This window comes from Garra rufa, chromosome 1, assembly GCF_049309525.1.
Source record: "Garra rufa chromosome 1, GarRuf1.0, whole genome shotgun sequence".
In the NCBI taxonomy this organism is placed as follows: Eukaryota; Metazoa; Chordata; class Actinopteri; order Cypriniformes; family Cyprinidae; genus Garra; species Garra rufa.
In genome coordinates, this window is record NC_133361.1 from 47,688,547 (window position 1) to 47,705,846 (window position 17,300).

Here is a 17,300-nt window from a genome sequence, read left to right on the forward strand (position 1 = left end):
ACATGCATGCATATAAAGGCGACGCCAAAGCAATACGTAAAAATAATGAGTTAGATCAAACCAGCTCGTTCGGTCTTCTGCATATGCGTTTCTGTTGAAGATAAAGTAAGAGAGATACTAGAAAGAGAGAGAGGGAGCAAGAGAGAGAGAGAGGTGCTGATGGGGGGAGTTGGCAAGCACTCGTGCCCCCCTCATCTCTGCGTGCACGACTCTCTCCTCCGCAGTGCACTGCTGGACAGCGCTGAGTGCGGAGTACAGGACAGTACAGGACAGTTAGCGCGCATCAGCGAGGGGACGCGCTTCCGTACAGTCCTAAAGTCCCAAACACCAGGCACGCACCAGAGCAGCACCCACATGGAGCTAATATGAACTGTCGGAGGGCTGATCTTCACTTCACGATTCACACTTACTGATTTACAGTTTGAGAGGCAAGGGACATTATCAGACATGGACACCTTGGTGTGGATCTTGATTTGTGGAGCGGTAAGTGTTTAGATCGGACCGCATGAGCGCAAGTGCGCGCAGCGAGCACAAGCTGGGTTTCAGTGAAAATGTAGGTTAATTGACATCAGGTGAAGCGCTTCGTGATGCTTCGGTTATGGTGATGCGGATCTGAGGAGCGCCTGCGGATTCGGCTCAACTTGTTTTCGGTCTGTGGTAGTGATGACTAATCTCAGCTGCCCGGTTTCTGGAGAACAGGTGTCAGCCTTCTGTACTCTTACAGTCGTTTAGAATTAATCTACACGTTTACTATGTTTATTATGTAGCTACCAGAAAATAGTCTACAGTTACTGCACAGAAATGTGTGCCTAACTGTAACCAAACTTTTATGTCAAGTTGCCTCAGTTGTCGAATTTTTCGACCGGCTTAATTCATTTCATGTTTGCCACATTGTAGCTAATTTAAGTAGGCTACATTATCGAGTTTTACAAATGTGTGTGTGTGTTTAATGTGTCCGTATTATAATGACGTTCAGGGGAATCAACATTTTTCAAAGGAATTCCCTCAGGTAATTTTCGCGCCGCGTTCTGCTGAAGTGCACCTTCCACAACCTGAAATTGTCTCTTAAAAACAAACGTTCTTTACTGGCATCGAAGGTTCCATAAAGAACCTTGAACATCCATGGAACCTTTCAAATGCAGAAAAGGCTCTTTATAGTCGAAAAAGGTTCTTTAGATTTTTTAAATGGTTCTTTAAGAACTGTTCACTGAATGGTTCTTCTATGGCATCACTGCAAAAATACCCTTTTGGAACCTTTATTTTTAAGAGTGTTTAGTCAACGACTTAATGACTTAAAGAGTTTTGGAACATTTTTTTAAGGATGTATTTGCGGTATTTAATCTGTTATGAAAGCATTCCTGCTGAAAAAAAACAACAACAACAACTAAAACCAGCCTAAGTTGGTTGTCTGGTTTTAAGCTGGTTTAAGCTGGAAGTTGCTGGTTTTAGCTGGTCTCCCAGCCTGGCCAAGCTGGTTTTAGCTGGTTGTTCCAGCTGGACCAGCTAAGGAAGTGGCCAGAACCTTTCTAAAACCAGCTGCTGACCAGCTAAGACCAGGTTGGATGACCAGCTAAAACCAGCCAACCACTTTAGACTGGTATTAGCAGTTTTTTTTCAGCAAGGATAAGCAATGTTTTGTAAATGTTTGGTATGATAATTATTTGAAATTGCTACTGTTGCCATGGTTAAGTCCTCGGGCAAATGATTTGTGTTTGCGAACGGCAGGTGAAAATACATGCCCTGAGTAACTTTTGTGGATACCTAAACATTAGTTATTAAAAGTAACCTGCTAAAAAAAAGCCAGTTGGCTGGTTTTTGCTGGTCATCCAGCCTGGTCAGAAGACTGGTTTTAGAGGGGTTTTGGCCACTTCTTTAGCTAGTCAGGCTGGTCTTAGCTGGTCAGGCTGGAAGACCAGCTGGCCAACCAGCTAAAACCAACTTGGCCAGGCTGGCAGACCAGCTTGAACAGTTTAGCCAGGCTGGGAGACCAGCTAAAACCTGCCAACCAGCTTAGGCTTGTTTTAGCTCTGTTGTTCAGACGGGAGGCTTCACCTCCAACAAAACCCCCATAATTCATACCCTGCGTAGGTATTTAGACTATTTAGACTTAAAATGAGAATTACCAATGTAACAATAGTTTCCACCAAGCATTGTAATGATTGTTACTACTGAAAATCATAAAAAATCTCTCAATGTTGCCTAATACAGGATTACAATGTAAGAAGTTTTTTTTTTTTAACGATGACAGTGGTGCCACTGTAGACAGCTACCTGTGGTATTTTTGGCGTGAACTTATCATGGTACATTTTTGTAAGGGATACGTCTGATGCTCAGGGTGAAAAACTCAAAGTGCGTAAGCATGTGACCCCGAGGGTCCCCTACCAAGTGCCCTACGTGACCCTCACCACCTCCAGTCTCGTGTAACACGGACCAAATCAATTTAAGCATGCACACGCTCTTGACTAAACACAATTACACCGTGACCTCTTTTCAGTGATCTGATTTGCAAAATGGCAAACGGAGCCGGCAATTGAGTTTGATCCAGGTGCACGGAGTCAGTGAAGAAGCTCCGCCGACACATGAGCCAGCAGCGCTCCGTCTGGAGTGGGATCTTACAGCTGCACGAAGGCGCTACGCTCCCAGTGCACTCTGGCGGGGACAGAACCGGCCTAATTGGTGGTGAAAAAAGTGAGATCGGGTTGAGCCTCTTGATGTTTGACAGTATTAAAGCTCAGTAGCATTTACTGGCTAGTGCAGATCACTGAAAAGCACAGTAATGACAGGGCCTGCATACAGTATGTAAACTCAGGACAAACCATAGACTTCAAATAACCCATTATTTGAGAATATTCATGGATTTGACCAGAGGAAGATTTTGGCAGATTTAATTTAGTTAAGTAAATCCACAGACACTCGTACACACACAGATGTCTTAAGCATTGGGCATGCTCCATACTGGGGAGTCCATTAAAGCATGCCAAGTTAACTCATCGGCACGCTTACTCAAGCGAATGCAAATTGAGAGAAAAAAGAAAGGAAGACAGCCAGGGTTTGACGAAGAGAGAGAGAGAGAAAGAGAGAAAGAGAGTAAATGAGGGGGTGAGTTGGCTGCTGTACTGGTGCATCTGTTTCTGAATGAGAACGAGAGAGGATGTGGATGAGGGGAGGAGGAGGAGGAGGGCAGAAAGAGGAGTCTTAAAGGGCAAAGAGAGTGTGTGAAGAGAGAGTGAAGGTAGGAAGGGAGATAAGATTAGAAACAAGAGGTGAGGTTTGAAGGAAAACGTGCAGGAGATCAGAGAGGTTTCCCTTTTACTTTGTGGGGAGTCTAGATGGTGACGATCTGTCTGAATTGTATGTAATTGTTACAACTTGTAATGTGCTATGGTTGCTATTAAAGGATGTTTGTGTGTGAGCAAGGGAGAGAGAGAGAAAGAGAGAGAGTATGCTAATTCATTAATGAATGCAAGGAGAAAAATGTGCTGTGAGTTTAATTACCCTGTGTGTGTGTGTGTGTGTGTGTGTGTGTGTGTGTGTGTGTGTGTGTGTGTGTGTGTGTGTGTGCGTGCACATGCTTGTTTGTGAGTGTGTCTTTGAAACGCTCTAAATTCCACAGGTTAATGAATTAATCTGTGCTTCTTTTCATAGCCATAATAAACAGAAATGCTTCTACAAGGCCCACTTAGTCCTCAACAGTAGGGCTCCAGAAGTGAAAATGCCATTCATTTACACCAGACAGAAATAGATTTTAATGATATTGCATAAATCTTTCAAAACAAACCTACCTGGTGCTCAGATATTAAGATATGATATAAGTTGCTACAGCGGTCACAAGCCAGTGGAATTTCAAGTTCATTATTATATATTGCTTAAAGGGATAGTTCACCTAAAAATAAAAAAATACCCCATGATTTACTCACCCTCAAGCCATCCTAGATGCATATGACTTTCTTCTTTCAGACAGATATTTTGAAACGACGTTTTAAAACGAAATCGCACAAGTGCAAACAGGACCTTAATGAAGAAACAGAAGTATTCCTATGGAGAAAATGAATAGGAAAAATACCTCTGTTGTGGGTGGTCACCGCAGAGCTCTACACACATAAAACACACCACCTATCAGCACTGAGCTAAATCACATGACCAGATTGAACCTACAGAGAGAGGAAAAGTTAAGCGCCGCAGTAGTAAATTAAATCAAAGTGAAGCCTGCGCCCTTACTAATGAGCCTCCAAGTCCTCTTAAACGCACCGCTCACACACCTCTGTTGTCTGAGACAAAACGAGCCCATAAACACCTCTTGTAGTGCCAGTGTGTACAGATGTTTATGACCCCTTGGGTTATTGTCAATACTCAACAAACAGATCAGGACCTGTGAAAGAGGAAGCACATAGAGGAAGGGTAGGGCTAATAGATGTCTTGGGTAAAGAGGGTCTGCGGACTCTGATCTGTGAGACCTCGATGTGTAAAGTATGTGTAATCGTACCCGTGACAATACGACAGAAACAGCTGGACATGCAGTAGACATATGTATAACTCTGAGCGCCTGTCTCATCTTGCTCAACACGCCCCAGCTCTTGGACACACCAGTGAAATGCAATCAGCATAAAATGCTGGGATGCAGCTGTTAGCAAACTGTGGTCCCCATTTGCAGCAAATATGAAGGAGGTTATAGACAATAAGGGGATTATCTGGCAAAATTACATAGACAAAAAAAAAAAAAAAAGGTTTCAGTACAAATATTTAAACATTCTTAAATCAAGAGTAAAATTAAGTCTTGTTTTCTGAACTAGTGCTGGGCAATGATTAATTGCACTTTTTGTGTACATAATATATGTGTGTGTAGTGTGCATATTTATTATGTATATATAAGACACCCACAATATATATTTCAAAAATATTTATATGTACAGTCGTGGCCAAAAGTTTTGAGAATGACACAAATATTAGTTTTCACAAAGTTTGCTGCTAAACCGCTTTTAGATCTTTGTTTCAGTTGTTTCTGTGATGTACTGAAATATAATTACAAGCACTTCATACGTTTCAAAGGCTTTTATCGACAATTACATGACATTTATGCAAAGAGTCAGTATTTGCAGTGTTGGCCCTTCTTTTTCAGGACCTCTGCAATTCGACTGGGCATGCTCTCAATCAACTTCTGGGCCAAATCCTGACTGATAGCAACCCATTCTTTCATAATCACTTCTTGGAGTTTGTCAGAATTAGTGGGTTTTTGTTTGTCCACCCGCCTCTTGAGGATTGACCACAAGTTCTCAATGGGATTAAGATTTGGGGAGTTTCCAGGCCATGGACCCAAAATTTCAACGTTTTGGTCCCCGAGCCACTTAGTTATCACTTTTGCCTTATGGCACGGTGCTCCATCGTGCTGGAAAATGCATTGTTCTTCACCAAACTGTTGTTGGATTGTTGGAAAAAGTTGCTGTTGGAGGGTGTTTTGGTACCATTCTTTATTCATGGCTGTGTTTTTGGGCAAAATTGTGAGTGAGCCCACTCCCTTGGATGAGAAGCAACCCCACACATGAATGGTCTCAGGATGCTTTACTGTTGGCATGACACAGGACTGATGGTAGCGCTCACCTTTTCTTCTCCGGACAAGCCTTTTTCCAGATGCCCCAAACAATCAGAAAGAGGCTTCATCGGAGAATATGACTTTGCCCCAGTCCTCAGCAGTCCATTCGCCATACTTTTTGCAGAAGATCAATCTGTCCCTGATGTTTTTTTTGGAGAGAAGTGTCTTCTTTGCTGCCCTTCTTGACACCAGGCCATCTTCCAAAAGTCTTGGCCTCACTGTGGGTGCAGATGCGCTCACACCTGCCTGCTGCCATTCCTGAGCAAGCTCTGCACTGGTGGCCCTCCGATCCCGCAGCTGAATCCTCTTTAGGAGACGATCCTGGCGCTTGCTGGACTTTCTTGGACGCCCTGAAGCCTTCTTAACAATGTAGTGGAAAGTTTTTTTCGGGATTAAGTTAATTTTCATGGCAAAGAAGGACTATGCAATTCATCTGATCACTCTTCATAACATTCTGGAGTATATGCAAATTGCTATTATAAAAACTTAAGCACAACTTTTCCAATTTCCAATATTTATGTAATTCTCAAAACTTTTGGCCACGACTGTATATATTTACATTCATATAATTTATATTATATATAAATATATTTAATATATAAACTTCCTAAATATATACATGCATGTGTGTGTATTTATATATACATAATCAGTATGTACACAGTACACACACTATTATGTACACAAAAACTTTTATTTTGAATTCGATGAATTGCGATTAATCTTTGCCCAGGTAAGAAACATGAACCTGTTTTCTCTTTGAATTAAGTTTATTTTTCTTCCCCGACTGGGAGATAATTTGATTGAACTTTATTTTACAGTATGTGCACTTAGATGTACTTACCTAAGAAAGTAATAAATGGGTTAAAGTTAATGGTTTAGGGGATAGGTACATAGATTTTACATAGAGTTATTGTAATTACTATAAAAAGGACAAGGTATGTACATATGGACCAGGACTGTAAAATAAAGTGCTACTGATACGTTTTCTTGTATTAAGCATAAATTTAATTTTGGTACTTTTTTAATATATCCTAAAAAAATGTTGCCTTTCATGTAAATGTATCTTATTTGAACCTCGTTTAAATGAATGTTCTGTCAGTTGTCACAATTCAATATGCAAAATTAAAGGATTAGTTCACTTAAAAATTTAAATTTCCTGATAATTCACTCTCCCCTATGTCATCCAAGATGTTCATGCCTTTCTTTCTTTCTTCAGTCGAGCAGAAAAGGTTTTTGAGTAAAACAATTCAGGATTTTTCTCCATATAGTGGACTTCAATCGGCATCAACGGGTTGAAGGTCCAAATTGCAGTTTCAATGCAGCTTCAAAGGGCTCTACGCGATCCTAGCCGAGGAGTAAGGGTTTTATCTAGCGACATGGTCTGTCATTTTCTAAAAAAAAAAAAATCTAATTTATATATATTTTCAACCACAAAATCTTGCACTAGCTCAACCTCACATATTAGTAGGTGGAAGTACCGACCCAGTGTTTGCAAAGCGAGCGTGCAAAGAAAGTCAAACGCCTTTTACAATAAAAATGGTAAAGTCAACGATGTCGGATGATTATGAAATTGGAGGATTAATAAGATGGAGTTTTTCACCCTACCCTACCTTTTTGAACTGACAAACATGATTATGTAATATGTGATGCAATGTGATTATATAATGCATGAAGTGGCGTACGCACATTGCAGAGCTAGTGCAAGATGAGCATTTGTGGTTAAAAAGTATATAAATTTTATTTATTTATTTTTTTAGAAAATGACCAATTGTTTCACTAGATAAGACCCTTATTCCTCAGCTGGGATTGTGTAGAGCCCTTTGAAGTTGCACTGAAACTGCAATTTGGATCTTCAACCCACTGATCCCCATTGAAGTCCACTATATGGAGAAAAATCCTAAAATGTTGTTTTTTTTCAGTCGAAAAAAGACAGACATGAACATCTTGGATGACACGTGGGTGAGTAAATTACTAGGAAATTTCTATTCTGGAAGTGAACTAATCCTTTAAGACAATTTAAAGTTCACAGTAACCACAACCAAATCTAATCCTAAAACTAAGAAGTGTGAATTTGTGGGTGGTTCAGACTGAATTAATTGCAGCAATTAGTGGTGAATAAGAAGGAAATAGCATTTGAGGAATATCACTATGACTATATTGCTTTGCAAACACTTTAATTAATGTATTAACATCAAAATATCTCATGGGTTTTATGGGTAATTGGAGACTAGGAACCTGTGGACCCCTTGAGAGATAGAATAATAATGTCATTTCTTTCTTCTCTCTGCAGCTGGGGCTGGTGTTTGGCTCTAAGCTGGAGCGGGCCATAGAAGAGGAGTGTGAGTCGGGCGATTACACTCATGACGGGGAGTGCTGTTTGCAGTGTCCTCCAGGAGAGGGAGTGGTCAAGGAGTGTGGGGCCACCCAGACCGAATGCGGTCAATGCTTAGACAGTATGTACAACTTCTCATAAACGCAAACAATACTCACATGCAAACCCACACACATGTAGGCCATGCACATGCATACTTCATGTGCTCATAATCTTCTATGCATATGCACACATAAATATTCACAGCATCACAAACACTTACTTTCACGCAAATAAATTCATTAACACATAATTAGTGTCTCACACGTACACACGTATGCTTATTAACACATAATTATGTTCTCTTGCTCCCTCACACACAGGCACATATAGACTCAAAGAACAGGCAGAAAGCTGAGAGTAATTATGCAATTAGCCGGATATGGTATATGAGCCTCTCTCTCTCTCTCTCTCTGTGTGTGTGTGTTTGATGCATTAATTTAGGCCAAATGTTCAGCGTCTGTGAGGAAAACCAGAAAGAGAGTAACAGAGAAAAACAGGACATGATAGATGGACACAAACTGACAAACTTTAAATGAGAAATGTCTAGTCTCTTATGCTCACCAACGCTGTATTTATTTGAGCAAAAGGACACTAAAACTATAATTTTGTGAAATGTTAATAATATTTAAAAAACAGTTTTCTATTTTAATATATTTTAAAATGTAATTTATTCCTGTGATGTTAAAGCTGAATTTTCATCATTATTACTCCAGTCTTCGGTGTCACACGATCCTTTTAAAAATCATTGTAATATGCTGATCCGCTGCTCAAGAAACATTTATTAATATTATTATCAGTGCTGAAAAATTTTGACATTATGCTTGTTATATTACGACTTTATTTTCATAATATTTCTGCTTTATTCTCATAATTTCGAATTTATTCTCAAAATATTACGACTTTATATATTGACTTTATTCTCATAGTATTTTGACTTTATGCTCATTATATTTAGACTTTATGTTCATTATATTTCGACTTCATGCTTGTTATATTTTGACTTTTTTGTTGTAATATTTTGACTTTATTCTCGTAATTTTGAATTTATTCTCAAAATATTATGACTTTATGCTTGTTATATTTCGACATTATCCTCATAATTATTTAACTTTATTCTCAAAATATTTTATCTATAATATTGTGAAATATAATTAATATTCAAAATAACCGTTTTCTACGTTTATATATTTTAAAATGTGATTAATTCCTGTGATGTTAAAGCTGAATTTTAAGTATCATTATTCCAGTCTTTAGAGTCACATGATTCTTCAGGAATCAGTCTAATATAATGATTTACTGCTCAAGAAACATTTATTAATATTATTATCAATGCTGAAAAAAAAAAGTGGAAACAATGAGTCTTTTTTTTCAGCATTCTTGATGAATAGAATGTTTAAAAATATAAATAGTATATTCTTCACATTCTTCGACACATTTACAAGCTGCACTGGCACATTTAGAAATTACAAGACACATTTTCACGCATTTTACAGCAGGTCTCATTCTTTTGTTGTGAGTGTTTCCTAAAAGGGCTCTATCCTACTTTCTGCTCTGGGTAAGAGAAACGTTCACAGACCTCTGTGAGCGCTGTGAAGCACTTAGGACGACAGGCCTGAAATAGAGGAGGTCTTATGTTTCAGGACAGGACACTTTACATCAATAACCCAACTGGGTGCTTTTTGTTTTTTTCTATCTGTGCGGGATATAAATAAAGATGGTGAATGTTATATTAGAAAAGCATCTGCATTCATTTTTAGTGTCTAACAAAACAAGCTTTTTGTTTACTGATAGACAAAAAGACATTCGGTGACCTTTGTGCTTATTTCCTGACCTTTTTTACCCGATGTTGGCAAAGACACACACACACACACACACACGCACACACACACGCACGCGTGCATCTTTCACGCATCCTCGCTTCCTCATCCCGGTCTAGACACAAGCATACATCAGCAACTACTGAAATATTTAGCTGTCCATTTTTCTCTGTTTTCCTCTTCCCTCTCACACACACACACACACACACACACACACACACACACACACACACACACACACACACACTCATGTTGGGTTTACATGTTTTATGGGGACATTCCATAGGCGTAATGGTTTTTATACTGTACAAACCGTACTTTCTATCGCCCTAACCCTACCCTACACCTAAACCTAGCCCTCACAGGAGATTGTGCACACTTTTACTTCCTCAAAAAAACTCATTGTGCATGATTTATAAGCCTGTTTCCTCATGGGGACCTGAGAAATGTCCCCACAAGGTCCAAATCTACTGGTATTCCTATCCTTGTGGGGACATTTGGTCCCCACAAAGTGATGAATACCAGGTACACACACACACACACACACACACACACACACACACACACACACACACACACACACAATGGCAATGTGTGTGTGACAGTCGCCATTTCTCCACATATCAGGTCAATGTCTTTGATTCACATACACATATGCTAGCTGACAGATATCAGTTTCAATTGATTACTTTGATTTATTAATAAAGCCTGAGAAGTCAAAAATCTTTCTTGTAGCTCCACTGGTGGAGCTTGGCTCTAACAACCACAAGGTCATTGGTTTGATTCCTGTATCCTGAATCTCTCAAACCCTGTTAACAACATGTTTAAACATATTTCAACACATAATCAAATAAATTAAATACATGTGCACTACCAGTCAATTTTACTTTTTGTACAGAGTTTTTTTTATTTAATAAAAAGTCTCTTCTGCTCATCAAGGCTACATTTATTTGATCCAAAATACAGCAAAATCAGTAATATTGTGAAATATTTTTACTATTTTAGTAGATAAAAAGATCCAAAGTTCAGCATTTATCTGAATAAAAAAAAGTATTATATAAAAATGTTTCTATTTCAGATAAATGCTGTTCTTCTGAACTTTCTATTAATCAAAGAAACCTGAAAAATAATATACACAGCTTTTTTTAACATAATAACAATAAAAACATGTTTTTTGAGCAGCAAATCTGAAAATTAGAATGAATTATGAAGAATCATTAGACTGGAGTACTGATGCCAATAAATCAGCTTTGAAATCACAGGAATAAATTACATTTTAAAATATATTCAAATAGAAGGCAGTTATTTTGAATAGTAAAATATTTCATAATTGTACTGTTTTTGCTGTACTTTGGGTCAAATAAATGCAGGCTTGGTGAACAGAAGTATGACAGTGTTTTAGTGGCATGTTAAAAAATAATTTTGAAGTATTAAAAATTTTTACTTTATTTTCAAAATATTTCGACTTTTTACTCATAGTATTTCGACTTTACTCTTGTAATATTTCAACTTTATTCTCAAAATATTTCGACTTCATTCTCATAGTATTTTGACTTTATGCTTTTTATATTTCGACTGTATTCTGGTAATATTTCGACTTTATTCTCGTAATTTCTAATTTATTCTCCAAATATTTTGACTGTATTCTGGTAATATTTCGACTTTACTCTTGTAATATTTCAACTTTATTCTCAAAATATTTCGACTTCATTCTCATAGTATTTTGACTTTATGCTTTTTATATTTCGACTGTATTCTGGTAATATTTCGACTTTATTCTCGTAATTTCTAATTTATTCTCCAAATATTTTGACTGTATTCTGGTAATATTTCGACTTTATTCTTGTAATTTCGAATTTATTCTCAAAATTTTTCGACTTCATTCTCATAGTATTTTGACTTTATGCTTGTTATATTTCGACTGTATTCTGGTAATATTTCGACTTTATTCTCGTAATTTCGAATTTATTCTTGAAATATTTCGACTTTATTCTCGTAGTATTTTGACTTTATGCTTGTTATATTTCGACTGTATTCTGGTAATATTTCGACTTTATTCTTGTAATTTCGAATTTATTCTTGAAATATTTCGACTTTATTCTCGTAGTATTTTGACTTTATGCTTGTTATATTTCGACTGTATTCTGGTAATATTTTGACTTTATTCTCGTAATTTCGAATTTATTCTTGAAATATTTCGACTTTATTCTCGTAGTATTTTGACTTTATGCTTGTTATATTTCGACTGTATTCTGGTAATATTTTGACTTTATTCTCGTAGTTTCGAATTTATTCTCGAAATATTTTGACTGTATTCTGGTAATATTTCGACTTTATTCTTGTAATTTCGAATTTATTCTCAAAATTTTTCGACTTTATTCTCGTAGTATTTTGACTTTATGCTTGTTATATTTCGACTGTATTCTGGTAATATTTCGACTTTATTCTTGTAATTTCGAATTTATTCTTGAAATATTTCGACTTTATTCTCGTAGTATTTTGACTTTATGCTTGTTATATTTCGACTGTATTCTGGTAATATTTTGACTTTATTCTCGTAGTTTCGAATTTATTCTCGAAATATTTTGACTGTATTCTGGTAATATTTCGACTTTATTCTTGTAATTTCGAATTTATTCTCAAAATTTTTCGACTTCATTCTCATAGTATTTTGACTTTATGCTTGTTATATTTCGACTGTATTCTGGTAATATTTTGACTTTATTCTCGTAGTTTCTAATTTATTCTCGAAATATTTTGACTGTATTCTGGTAATATTTCGACTTTATTCTTGTAATTTCGAATTTATTCTCAAAATTTTTCGACTTTATTCTCGTAGTATTTTGATTTTATGCTTGTTATATTTCGACTGTATTCTGGTAATATTTCGACTTTATTCTCGTAATTTCGAATTTATTCTTGAAATATTTCGACTTTATTCTTGTAGTATTTTGACTTTATGCTTGTTATATTTCGACTGTATTCTGGTAATATTTTGACTATATTCTCGTAATTTCGAATTTATTCTTGAAATATTTCGACTTTATTCTCGTAGTATTTTGACTTTATGCTTGTTATATTTCGACTGTATTCTGGTAATATTTTGACTTTATTCTGGTAGTATTTTGACTTTATGCTTGTTATATTTCGACTGTATTCTGGTAATATTTTGACTTTATTCTCGTAGTTTCGAATTTATTCTCGAAATATTTCGACTGTATTCTGGTAATATTTCGAATTTATTCTCGTAATTTTGAATTTATTCTTGAAATATTTCAACTTCATTCTCGTAGTATTTTGACTTTATGCTTGTTATATTTCGACTGTATTCTGGTAATATTTCGACTTTATTCTCGTAATTTAAAATTTATTTTTGAAATATTACGACTTCATTCTTGTAGCATTTCAACTTTGTTCTCATAATATTTAGAATTTATTCTTGTAATATTTCGACTTTACTCTCATAATACTTTGATTTTATTCTCAAAATATTATGACTTTAATATTGTAATCTTAGATTTTTTTTTTACATGGCACTAAAATGCAGTTGTACTGAAAAGACTTCTTAAAAAAAAAAAACATTAAAAATCTTACTGACCAAAAACTTTTGACTGATAGTGTATATTTTGCTAAAAAGAAAAAAAAAACTTTTTTTTATTACTGTGCATTTATTTTATGGTAGTATTTGTTGTATTGTCCAAGACTGACTGTATTCATCATCTGACTGCATTAACCCAACCGTAACATCTCCGTGATGGTTCGGGACAAATATACAGATTTAAATAATAATAAAAAAAAACATTTATTGTAATGTAATAAAAAAAAAAGCGTTGTCTAATCAAACAAGAATTACCACTGATAATAAATACAAACAATTAAAATGTGTTTCAATTGAAATTTGATAGTAAAATATAAAATAGGTTCTAAATACATTTTCTTTATTTAAAATCTTTGGATTTGGGAGGAAAGTGACCTGGGAAGGTTTTCATAAAATGTACCCATATTTTAATACAATGCATAATTGAAATGCAATTTGTTGGTTTGAAGTGAACTGTACACGAGAGTCAGTCTATTACATATTCATTTTGTGATAGTTCTGTGGGATCCGTGCTAAACTGAAATCAGTCAGTGTGTCATTTTAGACAGAGCTGACTGATGACTGATGGGGATTTGGGAAATAACAGCATTAGATAATGATACTTAAGCACAGGCAACATCAGCTGCCCTAACCAAACCATACAGAGACTAAAACAGCTATTATTCATCTGAGAGAAAGAAAGAAATAAATAGAGAGAGAGGTTAATGCTACTGAACATTTAAGCAGAACTCAGGACTGGAGCCTTCGCTGTTTTTATTGGCCTATGCAGCCGCTCTACTGTTCCACACAGCTTTGATTTATTACTTTACTGCTATTATAACAGAAACAGTCTAATACTAATAAGGAACAACTGAATTGTGAAAACAGAACAAGAGAGAGAGAGAGAAATACATTCCAGTTGGTTCCGATAAACCGATATGGTTGTGATTATAGATCAGAATACAGTGCATTACGCAATGGACGTTTTTCCTCGACCCATTCAGTATTAAGTTACTTCACAAAATCTTTCAAAATGTGCCAGCACAATATTGGCAAACATACTTGGTTACAGTTCTCCTCCAGCAAATGACAGCCAAGCAGAAAACCAGCTTTCAAAGAAAAGCGTAAAAAGATTTCATGCACCTGGCTGATATATCTGCAATTGTAAAAGAATAAAAGCACAGAGACTTTGAGAGCTGAGGACATCACAGGAAGACACACTGCATGAAGCAGGCCAAGGCTTTTTCCTCCTGACAGATACGGTTGTGTGTGTGATGAAGTTATTTATTATGTGTGTAAACAGTCATCAGCAGAGCATGTGTGTGTGTGTGGGTGGGCGCTCTGTTGTTTTTGTTAGTGATATGTGTTTATAATCAGTGCAGGGACGGCTGCGTTCAGGTGTATCCCTGCAAACACTGTTGCACTGTTCATCTGGTCACAGTTGAATGCGCACGCTCCATATGAAAGTCACAATAGTCTTTACTCACTATAAAGACAAAATGTTTAAAGTAAACTCAAACAAGAAGGCAAAAAGTAAACACTAAAGCCAAACTATAACTATATATAAGTAATGAAAGTAAGATGGAGATCAGACAGTATGGGGGCCATGTGTTCCTCCCTGAAGGTCAAGGATAATACAGTAAACACAAAACAGACAAACAACGTCAAACACTGAACTATATATATATACAGTTGAAGACAAAAGTTTACATTCCCTTTTTAGAATTTGCAAAATGTTAATTATATTACTAAAATAAGAAAGATCATACAAAATGCATGTTATTGTTTATTTAGTACTGACCTGAATAAGATATTTCACATAAAAGATGTTTACATATAGTCCACAATAGCTGAATTTATAAAAAATGACCCTATTCAAAAGTGTACATCCCCTTGATTCGTAATACTGTGTTGTTACCTGAATGATCCACAGTTGTTACTTTTTTTTAGTGATAGTTGTTCATGAGTCCCTCATTTGTCCTGAACAGTTAAACTGCTTGCTGTTCTTCAGAAAAATCCTTCAGGTCCCACAAATTATTCATTTTCCAGCATTTTTGTGTATTTGAACTCTTTCCAACAATGACTGCATTATTTTGAGATCCATCTTTTCACACTGGGGACAACTGAGGGACTCATATGCAACTATTACAGAAGGTTCAAACGCTTACTGATGCTTCAGAAGGAAAAACTATGCATTAAGAGACAGGGGTGAAAACTTTTTGAATTTGAAGATCAGGGTAAATATAACTTATTTTGTCCTCTGGGAAACATGTAAATATCTTCTGTAGCCTCTGAAGGGCAGTAATAAATGAAAAAAAAAAAAAAAGATATTTAGGCAAAATAAGAAAAATGTACACATCTCCATTCTGTTCAAAAGTTTTCACCCCCAGCTCTTATTGCATGGTTTTTCCTTCTGGAGCATCAGTGAGAGTTTGAACCTTCTGTAATAGTTACATATGAGTCCCTCAGTTGTCCTCAGTGTGAAAAGATGGATCTCAAAATCATACAGTCATTGTTGGAAAGGGTTCAAATACACAAAAATGTTGGAAAATCAAAGAATTTGTGGGACCTGAAGGATTTTTCTGAAGAACAGCGGGCGATTTAACTGTTCAGGACAAACAAGAGACTCATAAACTATAACTTAAAAAAAAAAAAAAAAAACTGTGGATCATTCAGGTAAGAACACAGTATTCACAGACATATATAAACTGCATTGTATGAATAAATGTAAAATGCCTGAAAACACTAACTTGAGATTCATACATGGCTTTACTAAACAGAATATTGAAAATGTAGATAGATATTGAGAAAAATAGAGAGATATTATTTAACTATATTGCTAGGCCAGCTATAGTTGGGTGACAAATGGTCTGATCTTTAAATTCTCCACTGCAGAACGAGGTCACATCCATCCATTAATAAATAATGAAGGAGAGAACGAGAGAACAAACAGATGGGCTGAAAGGGTTGTTCGGCTGAATTGACACTTTCACAGTGCACCATGGTTGCATCACATGACCCATATGTTTAGCCATCATCCCGCTCTTCTCTAGTTGAGCACTGGAGACCAGTACTCTTTGCTCTTAGAAAGCACATCATTTACTGAGTCAGTCTGTGTTTGTATAAATGAGGGTGTTTACACGGTAAAAAGAAAAAGTGGTACATGATGTGTAAGGCGTTTAGGAGCATTTCGTACCCACAGCATCAAAGCTAACTAATGAAGATTAATTCATCATCCTTTAATCTGGGAATGAGTACAAGTGGTTATATTTGAATTAAGCGTCATTTAGAAACAGCATTATCGCTGCATCAGCAATCTTATGTTTGTCAGCACAACATGTTAGGGCAGATGCCTTGATTAAGGTAACCAAGTCATTAGCCTTAACATCACCTGCATAACAAGAGCAAACATGACAAGAACGCCAAGTGTTTCTAGGAGTGCTTCTGTCCAAAGTATGGCAGAGAGGTGAACACCTCACCCTCAGGCCAACCTTAGGCGTGAACACATCCAACAGACCTGATCTGATGCTAAAACAAGCATCTAAAGTCTGAAGTAATGAAGATCACTCTTCTGCCTTATTCGAATCCTACATACTGGTCAAATGCCTACCTGATCTCATGACGCAAATGCACCTGTAGAAACATTTTCACAAGACGTGAAATACGTACCAATAAGTACATATCACTGCAGTTTCCAACAGAAATGAACGCTAGAAACTGTAAAACAGCAAGCATTTGTTATCGTTTTCTTACAGTTATGATTACAGCTCCATATGTTTTGCTTACCGGCGTTGACCCCCGCCAGATTACTACCCCCTTAGTATTGGTAGGTTTAGGGTTAGAGGGATACAACAATTTGGCAGGGAATCGAAAATTGACATAATACTGGACGTAAGAAGCTTGTTCGGTAGCTCAGCCAGCACGGAATTGGATTTAGGATGC

At 36.5% G+C, this 17,300-nt stretch overlaps 1 protein-coding gene across 1 annotated transcript in view; it reads left to right on the forward strand.

Annotated features, from left to right (window-relative positions):
• Positions 1 to 253: 253 nt before the first annotated feature.
• The window catches only part of ngfra (nerve growth factor receptor a (TNFR superfamily, member 16)), a 55,717-nt gene continuing 38,670 nt past the window's right edge, over positions 254 to 17,300 (forward strand). The window contains exons 1-2 of the mRNA XM_073842042.1: positions 254 to 483; positions 7,881 to 8,043. Coding sequence (XP_073698143.1) covers positions 448 to 483; positions 7,881 to 8,043 — 199 coding nt within the window. The 5' untranslated portion in view covers positions 254 to 447. The remainder of the gene's footprint in view (positions 484 to 7,880; positions 8,044 to 17,300) is intronic.